This window comes from Hypanus sabinus, chromosome 31, assembly GCF_030144855.1.
Source record: "Hypanus sabinus isolate sHypSab1 chromosome 31, sHypSab1.hap1, whole genome shotgun sequence".
Classification (NCBI taxonomy): domain Eukaryota; kingdom Metazoa; phylum Chordata; class Chondrichthyes; order Myliobatiformes; family Dasyatidae; genus Hypanus; species Hypanus sabinus.
In genome coordinates, this window is record NC_082736.1 from 37671772 (window position 1) to 37698865 (window position 27094).

General features: G+C 48.5%; 1 protein-coding gene across 1 annotated transcript in view; it reads right to left on the reverse strand.

The window, feature by feature from the left end:
* Nucleotides 1-292: 292 nt before the first annotated feature.
* LOC132383720 (solute carrier family 22 member 6-A-like) overlaps nt 293-27094 on the reverse strand; it is a 36363-nt gene continuing 9561 nt past the window's right edge. The window contains exons 5-10 of the mRNA XM_059954908.1: nt 23555-23678; nt 23220-23332; nt 16489-16703; nt 5648-5756; nt 3062-3265; nt 293-386 (exon numbers count right to left, since the gene is read on the reverse strand). Of these exons, the coding sequence (XP_059810891.1) occupies nt 293-386; nt 3062-3265; nt 5648-5756; nt 16489-16703; nt 23220-23332; nt 23555-23678 (859 nt within the window). The remainder of the gene's footprint in view (nt 387-3061; nt 3266-5647; nt 5757-16488; nt 16704-23219; nt 23333-23554; nt 23679-27094) is intronic.

The window sequence follows — 27094 nt, forward strand, 5'->3', positions numbered from 1 at the left end:
AGCATTCTGTGTGCGAATCTGATCCGACCGGGATCTGGTCTGGAATTTGTCTTTTTACATAACCATCATCGTCATGAAAATCTCAAATTCAACGTCACTTCAGAGAAATTAGAGCTTCTGTTCACTTTATTGATCGGTTTGTGAGAGAATCTCCGTGCACACATCCACATCACAACATCTGAAACGGAAGGAGGAACTGTCCATTCGGCCTGTCCTGTCAATACTATCATGGCCGACCTGCCTTTAAATAGCTACAGGGTGCAGCGGCGTCTGGATGGGGCGTCGGATGTGCTTAAACCGTCTGTTTCATGAGCGACGTATGAACTTCCTGCAGTGGGACATCTTCATTCCGTAATCTGCTGACCCTTTTAGAGCTCTTCTTGGCTCTAAACAGAAAGAAATACTCTGCCGATTACAACTGTCACATCTCTCATCCATCATGAAGGTCCTGCACCACCCAGGACATGCCCTCTCCTCATTGCTTCCATCAGGTAGGAGGTACAGGAGACTGAAGACACACACTGAACGTTTTAGGAATCAGAAATCATCAGATTTCTGCATGGACACACCCCACTCTTTGGCTCTTGCTTGAAATTTTGATATAAAGACTCCTTGAATGTTCCCTCCTCGAAACCAAACCTCTGATTCCCAGGGAGTATCTTGGTGAAACCCTCTTGTATCCTCCAGGTCTCTCATAACCAAACCCCTCCATCCCAGGGAATATCTTGGTGAATCTCCTCTGCACCCTCCCCTGTCTCTCTTCATTACTGAACCTGTCCACCCCAGGGAATATCTTGGTGAATCTCCTCTGCACCCTCCCCTGCCTCACTTCATTACTGAACCTGTCCACCCCGGGGAATATCTTGGTGAATCTCCTCTGCACCCTCCCCTGTCTCTCTTCATTACTGAACCTGTCCACCCCAGGGAATATCTTGGTGAATCTCCTCTGCACCCGCCCCTGTCTCTCTTCATTACTGAACCTGTCCACCCCAGGGAATATCTTGGTGAATCTCCTCTGCACCCTCCCCTGCCTCTCTTCATTACTGAACCTGTCCACCCCAGGGAATGTCTTGGTGAATCTCCTCTGCACCCTCCCCTGTCTCTCTTCATTACTGAACCTGTCCACCCCAGGGAATATCTTGGTGAATCTCCTCTGCACCCGCCCCTGTCTCTCTTCATTACTGAACCTGTCCACCCCAGGGAATATCTTGGTGAATCTCCTCTGCACCCTCCCCTGTCTCTCTTCATTACAGAACCTGTCCACCCCAGGGAATGTCTTGGTGAATCTCCTCTGCACCCTCCCCTGTCTCTCTTCATTACTGAACCTGTCCACCCCAGGGAATATCTTGGTGAATCTCCTCTGCACCCTCCCCTGTCTCTCTTCATTACTGAACCTGTCCACCCCAGGGAATGTCTTGGTGAATCTCCTCTGCACCCTCCCCTGTCTCTCTTCATTACTGAACCTGTCCACCCCAGGGAATATCTTGGTGAATCTCCTCAGCACCCTCCCCTGCCTCTCTTCATTACTGAACCTGTCCACCCCAGGGAATATCTTGGTGAATCTCCTCTGCACCCTCCCCTGACTCTCTTCATTACTGAACCTGTCCACCCCAGGGAATATCTTGGTGAATCTCCTCTGCACCCTCCCCTGCCTCTCTTCATTACTGAACCTGTCCACCCCAGGGAATATCTTGGTGAATCTCCTCTGCACCCTCCCCTGTCTCTCTTCATTACTGAACCTGTCCACCCCATGGAATATCTTGGTGAATCTCCTCTGCACCCTCCCCTGCCTCTCTTCATTACTGAACCTGTCCACCCCAGGAAATATCTTGGTGAATCTCCTCTGCACCCTCCCCTGTCTCTCTTCATTACTGAACCTGTCCACCCCAGGGAATATCTTGGTGAATCTCCTCTACACCCTCCCCTGTCTCTCTTCATCACTGAACCTGTCCACCCCAGGGAATATCTTGGTGAATCTCCTCTGCACCCTCCCCTGTCTCTCTTCATCACTGAACCTGTCCACCCCAGGGAATATCTTGGTGAATCTCCTCTGCACCCTCCCCTGTCTCTCTTCATCACTGAATCTGTCCACCCCAGGGAATATCTTGGTGAATCTCCTCTGCACCCTCCCCTGTCTCTCTTCATTACTGAACCTGTCCACACCAGGGAATATCTTGGTGAATCTCCTCTGCACCCTCCCCTGACTCTCTTCATTACTGAACCTGTCCACCCCAGGGAATATCTTGGTGAATTTCCTCTGCACCCTCCCCTGTCTCTCTTCATTACTGAACCTGTCACCCCAGGGAATATCTTGGTGAATCTCCTCTGCACCCTCCCCTGTCTCTCTTCATTACTGAACCTGTCCACCCCAGGGAATATCTTGGTGAATCTCCTCTGCACCCTCCCCTGTCTCTCTTCATTACTGAACCTGTCCACCCCAGGGAATATCTTGGTGAATCTCCTCTGCACCCTCCCCTGTCTCTCTTCATTACTGAACCTGTCCACCCCAGGGAATATCTTGGTGAATCTCCTCTGCACCCTCCCCTGTCTCTCTTCATTATTGAACCTGTCCACCCCAGGGAATATCTTGGTGAATCTCCTCTGCACCCTCCCCTGTCTCTCTTCATTACTGAACCTGTCCATCCCAGGGAATATCTTGGTGAATCTCCTCTGCACCCTTCCCTGTCTCTCTTCATTACTGAACCTGTCCACCCCAGGGAATATCTAGGTGAATCTCCTCTGCACCCTCCCCTGTCTCTCTTCATTACTGAACCTGTCCATCCCAGGGAATATCTTGGTGAATCTCCTCTGCACCCTCCCCTGTCTCTCTTCATTACTGAACCTGTCCACCCCAGGGAATATCTTGGTGAATCTCCTCTGCACCCTCCCCTGTCTCTCTTCATTACTGAACCTGTCCACCCCAGGGAATATCTTGGTGAATCTGTCTTGTACCCTCTCCGTCTCCATCACATCTCTCCGACCGAGCGGAGACCCAGAAATGCACCGTTTCTGTTGGCCTTGGTGTTTTGGGAAGCCCAGTCAACATGCGACAGATACAAACCTGTTCTCTACATCGTCGATCGTTTCCGGTAACGGGATGTTCTGTGTCTCCAGAAGGAAGAAGGCAGTAACTCCTGCGATTACAGCCATTCCGCCATATATCGTCGACGGCAAAAAGGGGATGTAATCGCCACTCATTCTCACGACGGGCGCCACCATTGCGCCCAACCGCGCCATGGAACTGCCGAGCCCCATTCCCGTCTGCCTGTTCGGTGGGGGGGGAAACATAGAGAAACGGAACGAGTTATCAGTTACGGCAGATATTAAGGCAGGAGCTCGGTGGCAATGTGGCAATATTCAAAAGGTGAAAGGCCCTTCGGCTCATCCTGGATGTAGCCACAAAGTTGTCCATCTGAACTTGTCCTATTTCCCTGTCTTTGGCCCATATTCCTCTAGAGCCAGGGTTCTCAACCTCGTCCATGCCATTAAGCAAGGGGTCCAAGGACCCCAGGTTGGGAACCCCTGCTGTAAAAGGAAAAGGACAGAAACTGTTTTAAACATAAAGTACACTGTAGATGCTGTGGTCAAATAAACATGTGCAGCAGTCAATGACAGCTCCTTTCAACGGATGCTGCCCGACCTGCTGAGTTCATCCAGCTTGTTTGTACGTGTTTATTTGAGAAACTGTTTTAAAGCTTCTTCCTCGCCATCATTAGATGTATAAACCCATGAACAGTATCTGATATTCCTCCTCTGTACTCACACTTATCGAACATAAACAGAACAATCTACGGCACATTACAGGCTCTTCGGCCCACAATGTTGTACTGACCATCTAACCTACTCTAGAAACTGCCTAGAATTTCCCTGCTGCATAGCTCTATTTTTTTTTCTAAGCTCCGTTTACCTATCTGACTCTCTTAATACACCCTATTATTTACACCTCCATCACCATCACTTGCAGTACATTCCACGCACCCCGCCCCCACTACCTGTGTAAAAAACTTACCTCTAACATCCCACGTATACCTACTTCCAAGCACCTTAAAACTCTGCCCCCTTCTGTTAGCCATTTCAGCCTTGGGAATAGAACATAGAACATAGCAGGCCCTTCGACCCACAATGTTGTGCCGACCCTCAAAATCTGCCTCCCATATAACCCCCCCCCCACCTTAAATTCCTCCATATCCCTGTCTAGTAGTCTCTTAAACTTACTAGTGTATCTGCCTCCACCACTGACCCAGGCAGTGCATTCCATGCACCAACCACTCTCTGAGTGAAAAACTTTCCGTTAATATCCTCCTTGAACTTCCCTTCCCTTACCTTAAATCTATGTTCTCTTGTACTGAGCAGTGGTGCCCTGGGGAAGAGGCGCTGGCTGTCCACTCTGTCTATTCCTCTCAATATCGTACACCTCTATCATGACTCCACTCATCCTCCTTCTCTCCGAAGAGTAAAGCCCTAGCTCCCTTAGCCTCTGGTTATCCACGCGATCAGTGCCTCTCATCATCTTATACACCTCTATCAGGTCGCCTCTCATCCTCCATCACTCCAAGCAGAAAAGGCAAGTTCACTCAACCTATTCTCATAGGGCATGCTCCCAAATCCAGGCAATCTTGTAAATCTCCTCTGCACCCCTTCTATGGTTTCCACGTCCTTTCTGTAGTGAAGCGACCAGAACTGAACACAGTACTCCAGGTGAGGTCTGACCACTGTTGATGAAGGCCAACACATTATACGCCTTCGCAACAACACTGTCAGCCTGTGTAGAACTCAAGATCCCTCTGATCCTCCACACTGCTAAGAGTCTTACCATTTATATTATATCCTGTCTTCAAATTTGACCTACCAAAATTAACCACTTCACACATATCTGGGTTGAACTCCATCTGCCACTTATCAGCCCAGTTGTGCATCCCATCAATGTCCCGCTATAACCTCTGACAACCCTCCACACAATCCAGAACACCTCCAACCTTTCTGTTATCAGCAAATTTACTAACCCACCCTTCTACTTCTTCATCCAGGTCATTTATAAAAATCACAAACAGCAGCGGTCCCAACACAGATCCCAGAGAAACACCACCTCCATGCAGAATACGAACCATCTGCAACCACCCTTTACCTTCTGCGAGCAAGCCAATTCTGTATCCACAAAGCAAGGTCTCCTTGGATCCCATGCCTCGTTACTTCCTGACTTGGGGAGCCTTACACTATATCCACTGCTCGACCTGCATCAATGCGTTTTGTTACATCCTCAAAGAATTCAATCAGAATTCTATTTTGTAACATATTAAATGTTGTAACTTATCGTCATTTCTGTGCTGCACAGCCTTGCTGCCACAAGTCAACAAATTTCACAACTGCAACTGTCTGTAAGGAGTTTGTCCGCTCTTCCACTGGCCTCATGGTTTTCCTCCGATGCTCCGGTTTCCTACCACATTCGAAAGATCCACGGGCCAGTAGGTCAATTGGTTCCATGGGTGTCACCTGCCAGCAAGAGCTCGTTGGGCTGGAATTGCCTGTGTCTCTAAATTAAAATTAGGTTTGAGTCTAACTCGCCGGGTGGTCATCGGAGACGCACCTTGCATGGGATGCCAGTTTAGCTCCGGATCCGGATCAGCCGCAGGGTGGGTGGAGTACTCACCGGACCACCGTTGGGAAAAGCTCCCCGGTGTGAAGGTAGCAGCCGGTGAAGGTGGCTGCGAGACACCCCTTGCCAAAGGCCGCGAGTGAAGTCCGCGCAGTCTGCAGGTCTGTAAGGGCAACAGAGGCGGCGGGCGGTTACTCACTTTGCAAATGGCAGGAGGCCCACTCACGGCTTCGAAATGCATAAAACAGTCAGAGAATAATGCCGAAGTTCCTGTACCTAAGGTGTTGTTGGATTAGAGACTAAAGTTGTTCTCACTGATCCAGTTACAAAGAACAAACGACAATGCATTTCATGAGATTCCATCAACAGTTTGAGGAGATTTGGGATGTCACCAAAAACAGTCACAAATCTCTACAGATGTACCATGCAGATCATTCTCACAGGGTATATCACCGTCTGGTACGGAGAGGTCACTGAGGATCTCTTCTGCGGAAGTTACAACCTGTACAAAAGGGACCGTTACACCTGGGCGATACTGGAGTACCAGTATCCGGGCAGGCAGGTTTGCACAGAGCACAGTGAGGAACAAACCAACAACAGGAAAACACGACCGTCCGTCACTCACACTGTCCGTCAAACAACAAAACAAACCCCGTCCGTCAAACATCAAAATAAACCCCGTCCATCAAACAACAAAACAAACCCCGTCCGTCACTCCCACCGTCCGTCAAACAAAACAAACCCCGTCCGTCACTCCCACCGTCCGTCAAACAAAACAAACCCCATCCTTCACTCCCACCGTCCATCAAACAACAAAACAAACCCCGTCCGTCACTCCCACCGTCCATCAAACAACAAAACAAACCCCATCCTTCACTCCCACCTTCCATCAAACAACAAAACAAACCCCGTCCATCACTCCCTCCGTCCGTCAAACAACAAAACAAACCCCGTCCGTCACTCCCTCCGTCCATCAAACAACAACACAAACCCCGTCCGTCACTCCCACCGTCCGTCAAATAACAAAACAAACCCCGTCCTTCACTCCCACCGTCCATCAAACAACAAAACAAACCCCGTCCTTCACTCCCACCGTCCATCAAACAACAAAACAAACCCCGTCCTTCACTCCCACCGTCCATCAAACAACAAAACAAACCCCGTCCTTCACTCCCACCGTCCGTCAAACAACAAAACAAACCCCGTCCTTCACTCCCACCGTCCATCAAACAACAAAACAAACCCCGTCCGTCACTCCCACCGTCCGTCAAACAACAAAACAAACCCCGTCCTTCACTCCCACCGCCCATCAAACAACAAAACAAACCCCGTCCTTCACTCCCACCGTCCGTCAAACAACAAAACAAACCCCATCCTTCACTCCCACCGTCCATCAAACAACAAAACAAACACCGTCCTTCACTCCCACCTTCCATCAAACAACAAAACAAACCCCGTCCTTCACACCCACCGTCCGTCAAACAACAAAACAAACCCCGTCCTTCACTCCCACCTTCCATCAAACAACAAAACAAACCCCGTCCTTCACTCCCACCGTCCGTCAAACAACAAAACAAACCCCGTCCTTCACTCCCACCGTCCGTCAAACAACAAAACAAACCCTGTCCTTCACTCCCACCTTCCATCAAACAACAAAACAAACCCCGTCCTTCACTCCCACCTTCCATCAAACAACAAAACAAACCCCGTCCGTCACTCCCACCGTCCGTCAAACAACAAAACAAACCCTGTCCTTCACTCCCACCATCCGTCAAACAAAACAAACCCCGTCCTTCACTCCCACCGTCCATCAAACAACAAAACAAACCCCGTCCTTCACTCCCACCGTCCGTCAAACAACAAAACAAACCCCGTCCTTCACTCCCACCGTCCATCAAACAACAAAACAAACCCCGTCCTTCACTCCCACCGTCCGTCAAACAACAAAACAAACCCCGTCCGTCACTCCCACCGTCCGTCAAACAACAAAACAAACCCTGTCCTTCACTCCCACCATCCGTCAAACAAAACAAACCCCGTCCTTCACTCCCACCGTCCATCAAACAACAAAACAAACCCCGTCCTTCACTCCCACCGTCCGTCAAACAACAAAACAAACCCCGTCCTTCACTCCCACCGTCCATCAAACAACAAAACAAACCCTGTCCTTCACTCCCACCTTCCATCAAACAACAAAACAAACCCCGTCCTTCACTCCCACCGTCCGTCAAACAACAAAACAAACCCCGTCCTTCACTCCCACCTTCCATCAAACAACAAAACAAACCCCGTCCTTCACTCCCACCTTCCATCAAACAACAAAACAAACCCCGTCCTTCACTCCCACCTTCCATCAAACAACAAAACAAACCCCGTCCTTCACTCCCACCGTCCGTCAAACAACAAAACAAACCCCGTCCTTCACTCCCACCGTCCGTCAAACAACAAAACAAACCCCGTCCTTCACTCCCACCGTCCGTCAAACAACAAAACAAACCCCGCCCTTTACTCCCACCTTCCATCAAACAACAAAACAAACCCCGTCCTTCACTCCCACCTTCCATCAAACAACAAAACAAACCCCGACCTTCACTCCCACCGTCCGTCAAAAAACAAAACAAACCCCGTCCGTCACTCCCACCGTCCGTCAAACAACAAAACAAACCCCGTCCTTCACTCCCACCGTCCATCAAACAACAAAACAAACCCCGTCCTTCACTCCCACCGTCCATCAAACAACAAAACAAACCCCATCCTTCACTCCCACCGTCTGTCAAACAACAAAACAAACCCCGTCCTTCACTCCCTCCGTCCGTCAAACAACAAAACAAACCCCGTCCGTCACTCCCTCCGTCCGTCAAACAACAACACAAACCCCGTCCGTCACTCCCACCGTCCGTCAAACAAAACAAACCCTGTTCTTCACTCCCACCGTCCATCAAACAACAAAACAAACCCCGTCCTTCACTCCCACCGTCCATCAAACAACAAAACAAACCCCGTCCTTCACTCCCACCGTCCATCAAACAACAACACAAACCCCGTCCTTCACTCCCACCGTCCGTCAAACAACAAAACAAACCCCGTCCTTCACTCCCACCGTCCATCAAACAACAAAACAAACCCCGTCCGTCACTCCCACCGTCCGTCAAACAAAACAAACCCCGTCCGTCACTCCCACCGTCCGTCAAACAAAACAAACCCCATCCTTCACTCCCACCGTCCATCAAACAAAACAAAACAAACCCCGTTCTTCACTCCCACCGTCCGTCAAACAACAAAACAAACCCCGTCCTTCACTCCCACCGTCCGTCAAACAACAAAACAAACCCCGTCCTTCACTCCCACCGTCCCTCAAACAACAAAACAAACCCCGTCCTTCACTCCCACCGTCCATCAAACAACAAAACAAACCCCATCCTTCACTCCCACCGTCCATCAAACAACAAAACAAACCCCGTCCTTCACTCCCACCGTCCGTCAAACAACAAAACAAACCCCGTCCGTCACTCCCACCGTCCGTCAAACAACAAAACAAACCCTGTTCTTCACTCCCACCGTCCATCAAACAACAAAACAAACGCCGTCCTTCACTCCCACCGTCCGTCAAACAACAAAACAAACCCCGTCCTTCACTCCCACCGTCCATCAAACAACAAAACAAACCCTGTCCTTCACTCCCACCTTCCATCAAACAACAAAACAAACCCCGTCCTTCACTCCCACCGTCCGTCAAACAACAAAACAAACCCCGTCCTTCACTCCCACCTTCCATCAAACAACAAATCAAACCCCGTCCTTCACTCCCACCTTCCATCAAACAACAAAACAAACCCCGTCCTTCACTCCCACCGTCCGTCAAACAACAAAACAAACCCCGTCCTTCACTCCCACCGTCCGTCAAACAACAAAACAAACCCCGTCCTTCACTCCCACCGTCCGTCAAACAACAAAACAAACCCCGCCCTTTACTCCCACCTTCCATCAAACAACAAAACAAACCCCGTCCTTCACTCCCACCTTCCATCAAACAACAAAACAAACCCCGACCTTCACTCCCACCGTCCGTCAAACAACAAAACAAACCCCGTCCTTCACTCCCACCGTCCGTCAAACAACAAAACAAACCCCGTCCTTCACTCCCACCGTCCGTCAAACAACAAAACAAACCCCGTCCTTCACTTCCACCGTCCATCAAACAACAAAACAAACCCCGTCCTTCACTCCCACCGTCCGTCAAACAAAACAAACCCCGTCCGTCACTCCCACCGTCCATCAAACAACAAAACAAACCCCATCCTTCACTCCCACCTTCCATCAAACAACAAAACAAACCCCGTCCTTCACTCCCACCGTCCGTCAAACAACAAAACAAACCCCGTCCTTCACTCCCACCGTCCGTCAAACAACAAAACAAACCCCGTCCTTCACTCCCACCGTCCGTCAAACAACAAAACAAACCCCGTCCGTCTCTCCCACCGTCCATCAAACAACAACACAAACCCAGTCCTTCACTCCCTCCGTCCGTCAAACAACAAAACAAACCCCGTCCTTCACTCCCTCCGTCCGTCAAACAACAAAACAAACCCCGTCCGTCACTCCCTCCGTCCAGCAAACAACAACACAAACCCCGTCCTTCACTCCCACCATCCATCAAACAACAAAACAAACCCCGTCCTTCACTCACACCGTCCGTCAAACAAAACAAACCCCGTCCGTCACTCCCACCGTCCATCAAACAACAAAACAAACCCCATCCTTCACTCCCACCGTCCGTCAAACTAACAAAACAAACCCCTTCCTTCACTCACACCGTCCGTCAAACAACAAAACAAACCCCGTCCTTCACTCCCACCGTCTGTCAAACAACAAAACAAAACCCGTCCTTCACTCCCACCGTTCTCTATCTGGGAGTCTACCTGAGTCCTTCTGGGGAGACCTGGCTGGCGAACTGGCAGGACCTGGAGACGAAAGTCATGGCCCGGCTGGGGCGCTGGTCAGGCCTTCTCAGGGTGCTTTCCTATCGAGGCAGGTTGGTGGTCATAAACCAGCTAGTGGCCTCCATGTGGTATCGGATGGTCACCTTGGCCCCTCCTGCCCCGTTTGTTGCAAGACTGCAGAGGAAATTAGTGGACTTCTGGGGCAACAGGAAACACTGGGTCTCTGCAGCGGTCTTGAGTCTCCCAGTGGGAGAGGGCGGACAGTCGCTGGTGTGCATCCGAACGCAGCTGGCGGCTCTCCGCCTCAGGACTCTGCAGAGATTCCTGTACGCCGAGCACCCTCCCAGGTGGCACGTGTTGGCGACTTTCTTCCTCCGGAGGGGCTGCTGTCTTCGTGTAGACATGCGGCTACCACCGGCGGGTGTCAACCGTACTGCTTTGCGGAGTCTGCCCGGCTTCTATCAGGACCTACTGAGAGTCTGGAACATGGTCGCCTCAGGCCGGGAATCCCCTCCTCAGGCGGAGGGCGGGGTCCTGGCCGACCCTTGCCCTACCTCAGTGGCTGTCGGTGCGGCTCAGTTGTGTGGACCAACTCAGGCCGAGCTGCTGGTCGGGCCCAGACCCCGCAATCTTCTCCGGGTGCCGTGTCCACACAACTTGAGCCGTCTCTCATCGATACCCACAGTCCCATTCAGGGATGCAAGTAGGAGGTATCTGTATGGGCTGCTACTCCACATCCTCCACTTCCTTGCCCTTGTCCACCGTCCCGACACGCCATGGCGGTCGGTACTTCCACCCAGAGGTGAGGAGGGTCCCCACTGGAAGTCCCTTTATGCCGGGGTTCTTCCCATGCACCTGGGGAATCTCGGCTGGAGGGTACTGCATAGGGCAGTGCCCTGCAATAAGTTTTTCAGTTTGTACATGGACTTCCCACCCATATGCCACTTCTGCGGGCTGGAGGAGACCGTGTACCACATGTACATGGAGTGTGTGAGGCTGCAGCCTCTTTTTGCATATTTGCGTGGGCTGCTTCTCGCCTTCTGGCTGCATTTTAGTCCCATCCTGTTTATATATGGTCATCCAGTAAGGAAGGGGGCATGGAGGGATGAGGATGTCCTAGTCAACTTGCTCCTGGGGATGGCGAAATCCGCCATCCGTGGGTCTTGGAAACGGGTGGCGGGAGGATCTCCCCGGGCAGACTGCCTGGCAATGTTTAGGGGGTATGTTCGTGCCCGGGTAACTGTTGAAAAAGAACACGCGCAGTCCACAGCGGCCTTGGAGGAGTTTCGAGACCATTAGGCTCCGCGGGGTGTAAATGCCATCGTAGATAGAGATGGCAACATTCTGGTGTAATATCTATTGTCTATTTGTAGTTCAGTAATTGTGTTTGCCACTGTTTTGTATATATTGTATAGCACTGATAATTGTAATAAAGGATCTTGTAATATAAAAAAAACCGTCTGTCAAACAACAAAACAAACCCCATCCTTCACTCCCACCGTCCTTCAAACTGCACCCATAATTATGTTAGAAATTACCTAGAATTACCCATAGCCCTTTATTTTTCTGAGCTCCATATACCTGTCCAGGAGTCTCTTAAAAGACCCCATCATATCTGCCTCCACCGCCTTCGCCAGCAGCCCATTCCACGCACTCACCACACTGCATAAAAAACTTACCCCTGACATCTCTGTATCTACTTCCAAGCAGCTTAAAACTGTGCCCTCTCATGCCAGCCATCCAGCCCTGGTAAAAATTCTCTGACTATCCACATAATCAATGCCTCTCATCATCTTATACACCTCTATCAGGTCAATTCCCATCCTCCATCGCTCCAAGGAGAAAAGGCCGAGTTCACTCAACCTATTCTCATAAGGCATTCTCTCCAATCCAGGCAACATCCTTGTAAATCTCCTCTGTACCCTTTCTGTGGTTTCCTCATCCTTCCTGTAGTGAGGCGATCAGAACTGAGCACAGTACTCCAAGTGGGGTCTGACCAGTGTGCTGTCATATTACTTCTCGGCTCCTATACTCAATCCCACGATGAAGGCCAATACACCGTATGCCTTCCTAACCACAGAGTCAACCTGCACAACAGCTTTAAGTGTTCTACGGACTCGGATCCCAAGATCCCTCTGATCCTCCACACCGCCAAGAGTCTTACCATTAATGCTATATTCTGTCATCATATTTGACCTATTTCACACTTATTTGGGTTGAACTCCATCTGCCACATCATAGCCCAATTTTGCACCCTATCAATGTCCTGTTGTAATCTCTGACAGCTCTCCAGACTATTCACAACACCCCCAACCTTTGTGTCATGAGTAAACTTACTAACCCATCCCTCCACTTACTTATCCAGGTCATTTATAAAAATCACAAAGAGTAGAGGTCCCAGAACAGATCCCTGAGGCATTCCACTGGTCACCGACCTCCTTGCAGAATATGACCCATGTACAACCACTCTTTGCCTTCTATGGGCAAGCCAGTTCTGGATCCACAAAGCAATTTCCCCTTGGCATGCCTCCTTACTTTCTCAATAAGCCTTGTAAGTGCCTTGCTGAAATCTATATACACTGCATCTACTGGTCTACGTTCATCAATGTGTGTAGTCACATCCTCAAAAAATTCAATCAGGCTTGTAAGGCACGACCTGCCTTTCACAAAGCCATGCTGACTATTCCTAATCATATTATACCTTTCCAAATCTTCATAAATCCTGCCTCTTAGTATCTTCTCCATCAACTTACCAACCACTGAACTGAGACTCACTGGTCTATATTTTCTTGGGCTATTGGTCCTATTCTCTCATATCTTAACCTCTTGCTCTTCACATACTTGTAGGAGGTCTTTTGGGTTTCCCTTAATCCTGTCTGCCAAGACCTTCTCATGGCACCTTCTGGCTCTCCTGATTTCATTCTTAAGCTCCTCTCTACCAGCCTTATAATCTTCTAGATCTCTATCATTATCAAATGTAACACTTACCCAACAGGCTGGTATATGTCTAGGGGAAAAGGAGATGCAGCCACTCACCAACCCCAGCTCCCGTACATGCAGGTGCTGTGGGAATCAAGTTTATGCCACGCGCACACACACAATATCAAACTCACACCAGATACTGTTATGGAATACACTTTAAAGATTTTACTAAAACTAAAAGAGTACTAGGCAATACTATATGAAAGAAAAGAAAAGCAAAAGGCGCCAACATCAAAGTTCAGTCAGTTTAGTGCACATCGTTGGAGCTCAACCATCAAACCATTCGACCCCTCGTCACTTTCCTCCGACCTCCACGTCCTCGTACCTGGGACCACCCCTGGTGGTCAACCAAGCAGTGCTGCACATGTCCATCTGCCTCGGCATCTTCTTCCCGACTCTCCGGAAAACCCGCAAACCCCCACCCCCCCAAGCTCCCAGCCTCACAAGACAAAATAACATTCCCCATTGGTTAACAAATTAATACAATCCCCATATCAGCAAGTCTAAAGCTAAACAACTGCGAGAGAAACACTTATCAGACAAAGAAGCATTCCGACTTTTAACAAACCAAAGAAGCCATTTTGAGAAACATACACAGGACATTGTACACTAAATTATTGAACCTTTTGTAATCTCTTCTTTTCTTCTTGACTAGATTTACAACAGCTTTTGTATACCACGGTTCCTGTGCCCTACCATCCTTTCCCTGCCTTATTGGAATATATCTATGCAGAACTCCACGCAAATATCCCCTGAGTATTTTCCACTTTTCTTTCATACATTTCCCTGAGAACATCTGTTCCCAATTTATGCTTCCAGGTTCCTGCCTGATAGCCTTATATTTCCCCTAAATCCAGTTATACACTTTCCTCACTTGTTTGTTCCTATCCCTCTCCAATGCTATGCTAAAAGAGATAGAATTGTGATCACTATCTCCAAAATGCTCTCCTACTGCGAGATCTGACACCCGACCAGGTTCATTTCCAATACCACATCCGTCTGAGAGCATCCCTTCTCTATCACCTGCTTATCCTCCCTCTAGCGCTGTTTCCAAGCTTTCTCTATTTGTGAGCCAACCGCCTCTTCCTCCATCACTTTTCAGTTCTCAACACCCCAGCAGGTTCTCTCCCTAGTAGCCTTAGCAAACCACCCCCGCCATGATATTGGTCCCCCTAGGATTCAAGTGCAACCTGTCCTTTTTGTACAGATCACACCTGCCCTAAAAGTGATCCAGAAATCTGAATCCCTGCCCCCTGCTCCAATCCCTCAGCCACGCATTTATCCTCCACCTCATTCTATTCCTACACTCTCTGTCACATGACACATGCAGTAATCCCAAGATTACTACTTTTGTGGTCCTGCTTCTCAATTTCCTGCTTTCTAGGTTGGGTCCTGGTTAAATCCTCAGAGATCCTGACACCAAGGAACTTGAAATTGCTCACTCTCTCCACTTCTGATCCCTCTAAGAAGACTGTCATGTGTTCCTTCATCTTATCCTTCCTGAGGTCACAATCAGTTCTTTCATCTAAGTTTGCTGATGACACTAAATTGAGTTGAAAAGCAAATTGTGCAGAGGATATGGAGAATCTGCAGAGAGATAGAGATAGGTTAAGTGAGTGGGCAAAGGTCTGGCAGATGAAGTATGATGTTAGTAAATGTGGGGTCATCCACATTGGAAGGATAAATGAAAGATCAGATTATCATTTAAATAGTAAAAGATTGCAGCACGCTGCTGTGCAGAGGGACTTGGGAGTGCTTGTGCATGAATCACAAAAGGTTGATTTGCAGGTGCAGCAGGCAATCGAGAAGGCAAATGGGATGTTGGCCTTCATTGCTAGAGGGATTGAATTCAGGAGCAGGGAGGCCATGCTGCAACTATACAGGGTACTAGTGAGGCCGCACCTGGAGTACTGTGTGCAGTTCTGGTCTCCTTACTTGAGGAAGAATATCCTAGTTTTGGAGTCAGTGCAGAGGAGGTTCACCAGGTTGATTCCAGAGATGAGGGAGTTAGACTAGGAAGAAAGACTGTCACCTGGGATTGTACTCGCTAGAATTCAGAAGAATGAGAGGAGATCTTATAGAAACATATAAAATTAGGAAAGGGATAGATAAGATACAGGCAGGAAAGTAGGTGAGACTAGAACTAGGGGACATAATCTCAAGATTTGGGGAAGTAAATTTAGGGTAGAGATGAGGAGGAACTGCTTTTCCCAGAGAGTGGTGAATCTGTGGAATTCTCTGCCCAGCGAAGCAGTGGAGGCTAAACAGTAAATATATTTAAGACAAGGTTGGATAGATTTTTACACAGTGGGGGAATTAAGGGTTATGGGGAAAAGGCAGGTAGGTGGGGATGAGTCCATGTTCAGATCAGCCGTGATCTTATTGAATGGCGGAGCAGGCTCAACGGGCCAGATGGCCGACTCCTGCTCCTATTTCTTATGTTGTTATGTTCACACTAAAGCACCGACACACACACACACACACACACACACACACACACACAGCGAAACACGCAGTCATACCCAGACGTGCACACACACACACACGTTCACAGACAATGACACACACACACAGAGTGAAACACAGAGTCATGCACACATACACACACACACACACACACACACACACACACACACACACACACACACACACAGAGAAACACATGGGCACACACACATATGCACACAAGAAACACACAGGCACACACGCGCACACGCATACGCACACATACACACACACATTCCTCCAACATCATTACAGATCAAAACCATCCCTACAGAAGTGAAAATCAACTAATTCAGTGCCACAATCCTGATTGAGACTGCAACTCGATTTCCCTTGAATGGAGATTGATAAAGAAACCTTTCAGTTCTAAATAAAGACTTCGCTATCTGGATTCCCACCAACACAAACATTCACATCCATCCTGTTGAGAGATCTCAGGACATTATGACATTACTGACGAACTCCTACCTTTAGGAATAATGGCGTTTGCCAGCAGTGTGGACCCGGCCAGGGTGAGTGTGGTGACCTGTGTGAACCTTCTCCCGATCAGGCTCAGCATCAGGAAGGCCGTGATCTTTGCTGGAAAATCTACGGCTCCAAAGATGAGCTGGATGAGGTAGATGTCGACTCCGAACCCTTGCAGGTCGATCGACAGCCCATAATAGGCGAAGCTCATTGAAAACCTGTTCACGCAAAAACAAAACACAAAATGTGTGGAGTGGAGATTTATCAGGATGCTGCCTGGATTGGAGCGTGAGGCTTATGAGGAGAGGTTGAGTGAGCTGGGGCTTTTCTCTTTGGAGTGAAGGAGGATGAGAGATGACTTGATAGGGGTGTACAAGGTGATAAGAGGCATTGATCGTGTGGTCAGCCAGGGAATTTTCCCTGGGGTGGTGATGGATAACATGAGGGAGAGTTATCTTAAGGTGACTGGGGGAAGTAGAGGTAGGTTTTTTATGCAGAGAAAGATGGATGTGTGGATCGCTGTGCCTGGGCTGCTGGTAGAGGCAGATACTTTAGTGACTTTTAAAAGCCTCTTAGATAGACACATGGAGGATAGAAAAATGGAGGGCAATGGGGGAGGGAAGGTTAGATTGTTCTTGGAGTGGGTTAAAGGGTCAGCACAGCATCATGGGCCAAAGGGCCCCTACTGAGCTGTGATTCTCCATGTACTAAATGGAGTATGGTCAAGTCAGGATGATTTCTGCGGATGCATCTTGGTTGTAAAGAGGCAAACTGAGTGCCACAGGGATCAGTCCTGGGGTCACAACTGTTTATAGTCTATAGTGATGACAGGTTGTACAGGTGTAGTGGCTAGTAACGCTGTCTCCCAGCTCCAGAGTCATGGGTTCGATCCTGAGCTCTGGCATTGGGGAGGGAGGGAGAGAGGGTGTGTGTGTGTGTGTGTGTGTGTGTGTGTGTGTGTGTGTGTGTGTGTGTGTGTATGTGTGTGTGTGTGTGTGTGTGGATGTGGTTGGGTGTGTGGGTGTGTGTGTGTGTGTGTGAGTGTGTGTGCACGTGCGTGTGCGTGTGCGTGCGCGTGCGTGTGCGTGTGTGTGTGGTGTCATCAGATTTCGATGGAACAAGGGTGACAAGGCCCTCTGCGGCAATAGTTGGGGCATATCACTCCTTCCTGTTGCTGGAAAGGTCGTGGCTAGGGTGATGGTTCAGAGAGTCATCAGCAATATCACTGAGTCAATGCTGCCTGAATCGCAGTGTGGATTTAGGAAGAACAGGAGCACAATCAACATGATCTTCACAGCCCGGCAGCTTCAGGAAAAGTGCCGGGAGCAACACTAGGACCTGTTTCTGGCCTTTGGCGACCTCTCCAAAGCATTCGACACTGTGCAAAGAGAGCTCAGGTTTGGCAGTCGCAATAAATTTGTTAACATCCTCTGTCAGTTCCACGATGGGATGACAGCTCGGGTGACCATAGGAGGACAAGAGTCCGAGCCCTTCCTCGTACGCACAGGGGTGAGGCAGGGGTGTGTGCTGGCGCCAGTGCTCTTTAACATCTTCCTTTTGTGTTACAAACTTCTCCACAATGAGATTGAGGACAGCAGTGGACGTCAGATTAGATAGCAAACTCCACGTAACCACCAAACTCCGTAGAGAACGGTTCCTGGAGCTGCAGTATGCAGACTGTGCTCTTGTGGCCCAATCTCCAGAGGATCGTTACAGCTATGGCTGTGAGAGCGTACAGTAGGATGGGGCTGACTGTCAATACCACCAAGACAGAAGTGATTTGCCAATGGAGTACCAGTGACCCACCCACCCTACCTGCCTTCACTGTTGGTGATGAAAAGCTGTCAGTAGTGCCAGCTTTCAAATATCTGGGGAGCATTCTCTCCGAGGATAGCGGCATTGACAACGACATCCAGGGCAACATTAAACAGGCATCAGCTGCCTTTGGGAGACTTTGGCGTAGAGTCTTTCAGAACAGGAGCCTTCGCCCCTCCACAAAGGTCGCCGTATACCAAGCAGTCTGTGTCACCGCCCTCCTTTATGGCTGTGAAGCTTGGGTAACCTACAGCCGTCACATCAAGTCCTTGGAGCACTTCCACATAAGCTGCCTTCAGCGCGTCCTGGGAATTACCTGGCATGAGTGGGTGCCTCACACTGAAATACTTGTAAAGACCAACTGCATTAGTATTGAGGCCATGATCACCCAGTGTCAGCAGCAGTGGCTGGGGCAGGAGATAAGGATGCCCCCATGTTGACTAGCCTGCAGAGTCTTATACGGCCAGCTACATCATGGTCGACACTCAGCTGGAGGGCTGAAGAAGCGCTATAAGGATCAGATGAAGAATGCTTTAAGGAAGTGCACGATCATCCCCCAATTACCTGGAGGAAGTTGCTGCTGACCATAACTCTTGGCGACAGCTGTGTAGGGATGGGGTTCGTATTCTGGAGATGGAAAGAACAACCAGAAGACAGCAGAAGAGAGCCAGGAGAAATGCAGCCATGGTTGCCATCACTACCAAATATAAATGTCCCACCAGCAATAGAGCTTATGTGCCCAGGATAGGACTGGACAGTCATCAAAGATCTCACCGTTAAAGGAGTGGATGTTGTCATCTGATTTCGATGGAGAACTAAAGAAGAGGAAGAAGTGTGTGTGAGAGAGAGAGAGTATGTATGTGTGCAAGTGTGTGAAAGTATGTATATGGCAGTGTGTGTGTGTGTGTGTGTGTGACAGCTTATGAGTATGTGTGTGAGTGAGTGTGTGTGAGAGAGAGAGACTGTGTGAGTGTGAGATTGCACATTACTATCAGACACTGCCTGTTATGCTGCTGGGCTGTAGATCAGCAATGAAGGACCTCCATCTCTGTCCATCTTTGGCCATCAGTGTGGTTCAGGGTCCTCACTTTTGTCTCGACAGTGCGGAGACAAGTTGTCTTGGTTCTGTGTTTACTCCGCTCTTTGGGGCTCCAGTGAAGTGCTGTGTTGGTGATGGAGTTGGCATCTCGTCTCATCATGTGCCTAATCCATCTCCAACGTTTCCTCGTGGTGATCGTGGTCATGTCCTCTTGGTGGGCACTGAGAGAGTAGGGTGTGGTTGGAGATCTTTCTTGGCCTGAAAACACAGAGATTCTTCCGGAGACTCGTGGTGTGGAATGACGACAGCTTGGCGGGGTCGTTCTCTGTTGTGGGCCAGCATTCTGACCCGTGTAGGAGTGTGGACAGAGCACAGCTCTGGTACAGCTTCACTTTGTATGCACATGTGTTTGGAACTTGTTACCGAGATCAGTAAATTCTTGCATTCTGTCCATACTGATCAAATCATTACAGTGTACCGACGCAGAGAAAAATTACACACAGATTGACAGAGAGGCCTTGAGCCTGGTTTGGGGTGTAAAACATTTCAACCAGTACTTGTATGGGAGACAGTTTATCCTCGTTACTGATCATCGACCACCGGTGTCCATTTTCAACCCACAGAAGGGTGTCCCAGTAACAACAGCAGCACAAATGCAGAGATGGGCTCTGTTTCTTAAAGGGCAAGATCAAATTCACAAGGACAACTAACCATGGAAATGCTGACGGGTTGTCCCGTTTACCCTCGGAAAAGGAAATACCTGAAACATTTACAAAAGCGGACACTCCTCATGACATATTCTCCCTCATGCGAATTGGAAGTCTCCCTATTACGGCAGAGACGGTTCAAAGGGGAAGCAGAAAAGACCCCCACTGTCTCCTGTCCCAGGGTATCCACAATGGCTGGAATGTGTAACAGAAATTCCAGATCTCCTGTTTTTACCAGAGCCAGGATGAACTTGCTCTTGCTGTGTGTTGCCTTGTGTGGGGACAGAGACTTGTACCATGCAAGCTGAAGTCTGAATGGAGCTACATGCCAGTCATCTAGGTGTGGTCAAAATGGAGGATTGGCTTGAAGCTTTGTCCAGTGGCCTGGGACAGATCACCAGATCGAACAGCTTGCCGTGCGCTGTTCAGGATGCCAACATGTCTAGACGATGCCAAGAGCTCACCTCCCCGTCCCTGGGAAAGGCCTGCATTGCCCTGACAGAGGATTCATGTGGATTTTGCCAGAGCATTCTTAGGAACAAATTTCTGGGGAGGAGTGGATGCAACTACAGAGTGGCCTGAAGTGTTCCCAACAGCCTCACACACTGATGTGTTGAGAAGCCTCTTCTCCAGAACACTTAGTGACAACGGACCACAGATTGGTTCAGAACGGTTTCAGTCCTTCCTGGTAAGACATGTTACATCTGTACCGTACCTCCCAGCTACAAATGTCTTGGCAGAAAGGTCTGTCCAGTGTCTAAAGAAGGCACTGCGAGCAACGTCAGCAGATCTCACTGCACTGACACTGAACCAGGAGCTCGCAAATTTCCCGCTCAGATATCGCATTGCAGCACACTCCACAACCAACAGCTCTCCAGCTATGCTGTTCCTGAGTCACGCTTGGATCTCCTCAAACCCGTTCTCAGAAGCAGTGTCCAGGACAAACAGCTGAGACAAGCCGAGGACTCCTCAAACAAGGAGGTTCAATGTTTCACTCCTGGACAAGCAGTCCTGGTGGGCGACTACAGAGGTGATCAAATGTGGGTACTTAGACAGACCTGAACCATTCTCCTACACAGTGGAGATTACGTCTGATGTGATCTGGAGTCGATTCATCGATCAGTTGAGGAGAGCAGAGATGATTGTTGGAGAAGAAAGGTGCTCAAGGCTGTCAGAACCACTTTGTGCAGTGCCAGAGTCAACTCCTACAACCACCACGGGGTAAGTCTCAGAACCTGAGATAGTTTCACAGCAACAAGTCTCACCTGCCGAGCGAGTGACTGTCCCCCACCCTTCCCCCTGTACCTGCGTTAAAACATAAAACATTACTGAATTAACTTGATTTCTTACTTCCTTCAGATACATGAGGAGTAAAAGTCTTTACGTTACATCTCAATCTAAGTGTGCAATGTGCAATTTATAGCAATTTATAATAAATAGTATGTACAAAAGGACAGAACAAGATGGTTAAATATAAACAGTCAATATAGCATAGAAATACAATTGTATCAGTGTAATTTATTCAGTCTGATGACCTGATGGAAGCAACTGTCCTAGAGTCTGTTGGTCCTGGCTTTTATGCTGATGTACCGTTTCCCAGATGGTAGCAGCTGGAACAGTTTGTGGTTGGGGTGACTCGGGTCCCCAATGATCATTTGGGCCCTTTTTACACACCTGTCTTTGTAAATGTCCTGAATGGTGGGAAGTTCACATTTACAGATGTGCTGGGCTGTCCGCTCCACTCTGCAGAGTCCTGTGATTGAGGGAGGTACAGTTCCCATTCAGGCAGTGATGCAGCCAGTCAGGATGCTCTCAATTGTGGCCCTGTGGAAAGTTCTTAGGATTTGGGGACCCAGACCAAACTTCCTCAACTGTCTGAGGTGAAAGAAGCACTGTTGTGCCTTTTTCACTGCACAGCGGTATGTACAGAACATGTGAGAACCTCTCCCACCTTCCCTCTTTTTCCATTCTGGTTCCCTCCTTCTTCCCCTTCTCCCATTGTCCACTCCCCTCTCCTATCAAGTTCCCTTTTCCTCTGTCCTTCACCCCTTATTGGAGCGACGGAGGATGAGAGGCACAAGATGATGAGAGACATTGATCGTGTGGATAGACAGAGACTTTTCCCCAGGGCTGAAATGGCTAGTGCGAGAAAGCACAGTTTTAAGGTGCTGGGGAGTAGGTACAGAGGAGATGTCAGGGGCAAGTTTTTTTACGCAGAGAGTGGTGAGTGCGTGGAATGGGCTGCCGGTGATAGTGGTGGAGGCAGATACGATAGGGTATTTTAAGAGACTCCTTGACAGGTACATGGAGCTTAGAAAAATAGAGGGTTATGGGTAACCCCAGGTAATTTCTAAAGTAAGTATATGTTCAGCACAGCATAGTGGGCTGAAGGGCCTGTGTTGTGCTGTAGTTTTTCTATGTTTCTATGTTTCTCCCTATAATCTCCCAGCTTCTTACTTCACCCACTCTCCCCTCCACCTCTCCCACCGTCATCGTCGATAAACTGGACTCTGAAAACTCACACTCGTTCCTTAACCGCAGTTTATTTTCTTGTGCCCAAGGAGAACAGAGCGGCCCCCATCACTATACTGATCTGAAGTCTGAACAGGGACATGCGCCTTTTATATAGAGTTGACTCTCAGTTACGGGTAGTGACCATTTGCTAAGCTGTGTGTGTCCACATTCCTTATTTGCAAGAACAATTGCCATTTATAACGGAGGTGTGAAAAGTTGAGGGAAACTCCAATCTGACAATGATGATACCTTGAAGTTAGTAAAGTTATTGTGTTCTCGTTTGTGCGTGCTCTTTGCATCTCCTTCGATTACATTCTTATCTCGTCTCCTCCTGTCCCCTGCTCTTCAAAACCCTTTCTTGCCTGGGTTGACTGCACACCATCGGTAAACTATCCTCGCCTAGACATTGTGTTAACCCTTACCTCCCTACAGTTTCCACACACCTGCCGTCTTATTCTGGCTCCTTCCCACATCCTTTCCAGTCCTGATGAAGTGCCTCAGCCTGAAACACAGAACGTTTATTCCTTTCCATAGCTGCTGTCTGACCTGCTGAACTGCTCCAGCGTTTTGTGTGTGTGTTGCTCTGGATTTCCAGCATTTACTGAATTTGTTGTGTTTATGGTCACTGTCCAGGTCCAAGGATAAAGAAGCTCACTCACCAAACCACCATCAGACAACAGGTGATCCGTCGCATCACTGGTGTCCGGAACAGATCCAACACACTCTGGCTCTTGGCAGTGAGCTGGTCATTCTCCACACTCGCCTTCAGAATCTGTGGAACACATGGTGTCGGTCAGAATGAAATGAGGTGAGTTACAGAGAGAACTCTTTGCAGTCAACGGCGTGAATCAAACCCGATTCACCATCTCTGTAAAACTTTGCACAAACCGCTACACTACCCCGCCATCAAACAGCGGCTGTGTACCAGAGTTAAGGTGCCGTGGAGGCCAGATCGGGTACGCCAGTAGGATCCGTTTCCGGGAATGGTGCTTACTTCAACAGTGAGCCTCTCCCCTTCTGCCTCCCGGCCATTCACCTTCGCCACCCTCTTCAGCTGCTTCAGAGCAACGTGTTCCTTGCCGTTCACGATGAGCCATCGGGCCGACTCCAAGAGCCACCTGTGACAGCAAGGGTGATAACTCATTGCAGGTTGATTGAAAGAGTGCAGGACATTTCCGGGACTTGAGTTATAGGGGAAGCCTGAAGAGGTTAGGACTTTATTTCCTGGAGCGCAGGAGAATGAGGGGAGATAGAGGTATGAGGAGGTCATAGACGCCTGAAAATTGCAACTTTGAATGAAGAACTTTCCCCTGAACTCCCTTTTAAAATTACACCTCTGAAATCAAAACTATGCCCTTTGGAAGCTTGACACAGTAGTGCAGCTGTTGACCTAATGTTCTACAGTGCCAGGAGCCCGGGTTCAATTCTGCTGCGTCTATCAGGGGTTCATGCCTTCTGTGGCAGAGGTTGAGAGACTCAGGGCATCAAAGGTTATGGGGAGAAGACAGGAGAGTGGGTGTGAGGGATAATAAATCAGCAGAGCAGGCACTTGATAGACTGAAAAGACTAATTCTGCTCCTCTGATCTTAGCCACGTACCTGTCCAAGTGTCTGTTAAATGTTGTGAATGTACCTGCCTCAACCACATCCTCTAGCAGCTCGTTCCATATACAAACCACCCTCTAAGTATTGAAGTTGCCCCTCAGGTTCCTGTTAAATCTCTTCCCTCTCACATTAAACCTGTGTCCTCTGGTAACACACACACACACAAAATGCTGGTGGAACACAGCAGGCCAGGCGGCATCTATAGGAGAAGCACTGTTGACGTTTCGGGCCAAGACCCTTCGTCAGGACTGACTGCAAGGAGAGATACTAAGAGATTTGAAAGTAGGAGGGGGAGGGGGAAATGCGAAATAATAGGAGAAGACTGGAGGGGGTGGGGTGAAGCTAAGAGCTGGAAAGGTGATAGGCAAAAGGGATACAAAGCTGGAGAAGGGAAAGGATCTTGGGACGGGAGGCCTAGGGAGAAAGAAAGGGGGAGGGGAGCACCAGAGGGAGATGGAGAACAGGCAGTGATGGGCAGAGAGAAAAAGAAACAAACAACTATGTCAGGGACGGGGTAAGAAGGGGAGTCAATGTTTCAGGCCGAGACCCTTCATGAGAGGACTGTTTACTCTTTTCCTCTTTTCCTGGCCTGATGAGCTGCTCCAAAATTTTGCATCGGTTACTTTGATTTCCAGCATCTGCAGATTTCTCTGCCTGTGGTCTGGTTCTTGATTCTCTGGTCCTGGGGAGAAGACTGTGACCATTCGCCCATAAGACCATATGACACAGGATGTAGTCATTCTGGTTCAGGTGACTTATCTAACTTCAGATCTTTCAGCTTCCCAAGCACTTTTTCCTGAGTAACAGCAATTACACTCCCTTCTGCCCCAAATATTCACATTTCTGGCATGCTGCATGCCGTCCACAGTGAAGACTGATGTAAAGTACTTTAAAAATTCATCCGCCTTTTCTTGGTCCCCCATGACAACCTTCACTGTGGTCTAATATCCACTCTTTTCTCTCCCTCACTCTTTAGATGTCCGAAAAACTTTTCATATCCTCTTTCATATTTTTGGCCAGCTTCTTATTTCATCTTTTTCACTCATTATGCCTCTTTTGGTTGTCTTCTGTGGATTTTTAAAAGCTTTTAACTTTTTTCTGCTCTATTATATGCCCTTATGCTGGCATTGACTTCCCTTGTCAGCTATGGTTGCCTTGTCCTCTCTTCAGAATACAACCTTATCTGTGCCCCTCGTGATTTTATACACCTCAGTAAGGTCACTCCTCAGCCTCTTATGCCCCAAGGCATAAAGTCCGAGCCTGTCCAGCCCAACCACATGGTAATTTATAGGGAGATACAAGATGCAGGCCTCTAAAGAGATGGTGGTAAACACACGCACCCCTGGGCCCAAGGACAGCTTCTACCCGCATTGATACAACCGATGAATGGTTTACTATCACAATCAGGATGGACGCTTAACCTGACAATATACCTCAACGTGAGCGCACGGTCTACCTGCACTGCACTTCCTCTTTAACTGTGACTCTTTATTCTGCACTCTGTTACTGTTTTATCTTGTACAACCTCAATGGACAGTATGAATATCTCTGTGGAGTGGATGGGGACCAGGATGATAGAGCTGAGGATGAGCCAATAGGTTTACAAGTAGATGATGGGTGTAACATGAATGTAAGGAAGGACAAGCCAATGACTGGGTACAAGTGCAGACAGAGCAAAGAGTTAAGTTGTACCATAGGCAAAACTCAAAAGGGTGAAGAATTCAGGACTGAAGATGCTGTATTTAAATGCGCGTAGCATTCGGGATAAGGTGGATGAACTCATGGCACAATTAGGGATTGTTGGATCTTTGTAGGTGGAGCTAAGAAGCTTCAAGGGTGATAAAGCCATCATGGGAATCATATACAGGCCTCCAAATAGTAGCCAAGATGTGGGGTTGAGTTTGCAAAGGAGTTGGAAATGTAGGTAGGATGATGTCACAGTGTAATAGGGGATTTCGATACACAAGGGGATTGGGAAAATGAGGTTGATGTCAGATCACAAGAGATGGAATTTGTTTAATGCCTGAGATGGCTTTTGAGAACAGTTTGTGCTTGAGCTTACTCAGGGGAAGGCTTTCTCAGATTGGGTGAAGTGTAATAACCCTGATCTTATTAGGGAGCTTAACATAAAGGAACCCTTGGGAGGCAGAGATCATAATATGATTGAATCCATACTGCAATTTGAGAGAGAGAGAAGCATAACTCACATGTATCAGTATCGTAATGGAATAAAGGGAATTGCAGAGGCATGAGAGAGGATCTTGCTCAAGTGGATTGGAGGAGGATACCGGCAGGGATGACGGCACAGCCAAGATGGCTGAAGTTTCTGGGAATAGTTCACAAGGCACAGGATAGATATGTCCCACAGAAGAAGATGCTCTCAAATGGCAAGGCTAGGCAATCATGGTTGACAAGGTATGTTAAGAAACACATAAAAAAAAATAAAGGGCATATAACGTAGCATAAGTGACTGGGAAGTTAGATGATTGGGGAAACTTTTAAAACCCAACAAAAGGAAACTAACAAAAGCTATAGGAAGGGAAAAGATAAAATATGAGGGGAAACTAGTCAATGATACAAAGCAGGATACTAAAAGATTTTTCAGTTATATAAAGAGTAAAAGGGAGGTGAGAGTTGATATTGGACCACTGGAAAATGATGCTGGTGAGGTAGTAATGGGGGACAAAGAAATGGCAAATGAAATGAATTAAATGGGTACTTTAAATCTCTCTTCACTGTGAAAGAGACTAGCAGAGTACCACAGGTCATGAGTGTCAGGGAGGAGGAGTGAGTGCCATTACTATTACAAATGAACAAGTGCTAGAAAAACTCAAAGGTCTTAAAGTGGATGTCACCTGGACCAGATGGACTACATCCCACAGTGGAATCTCACTGTGGATTGATAACGTCCTGACCCCATCGTTCCTTGT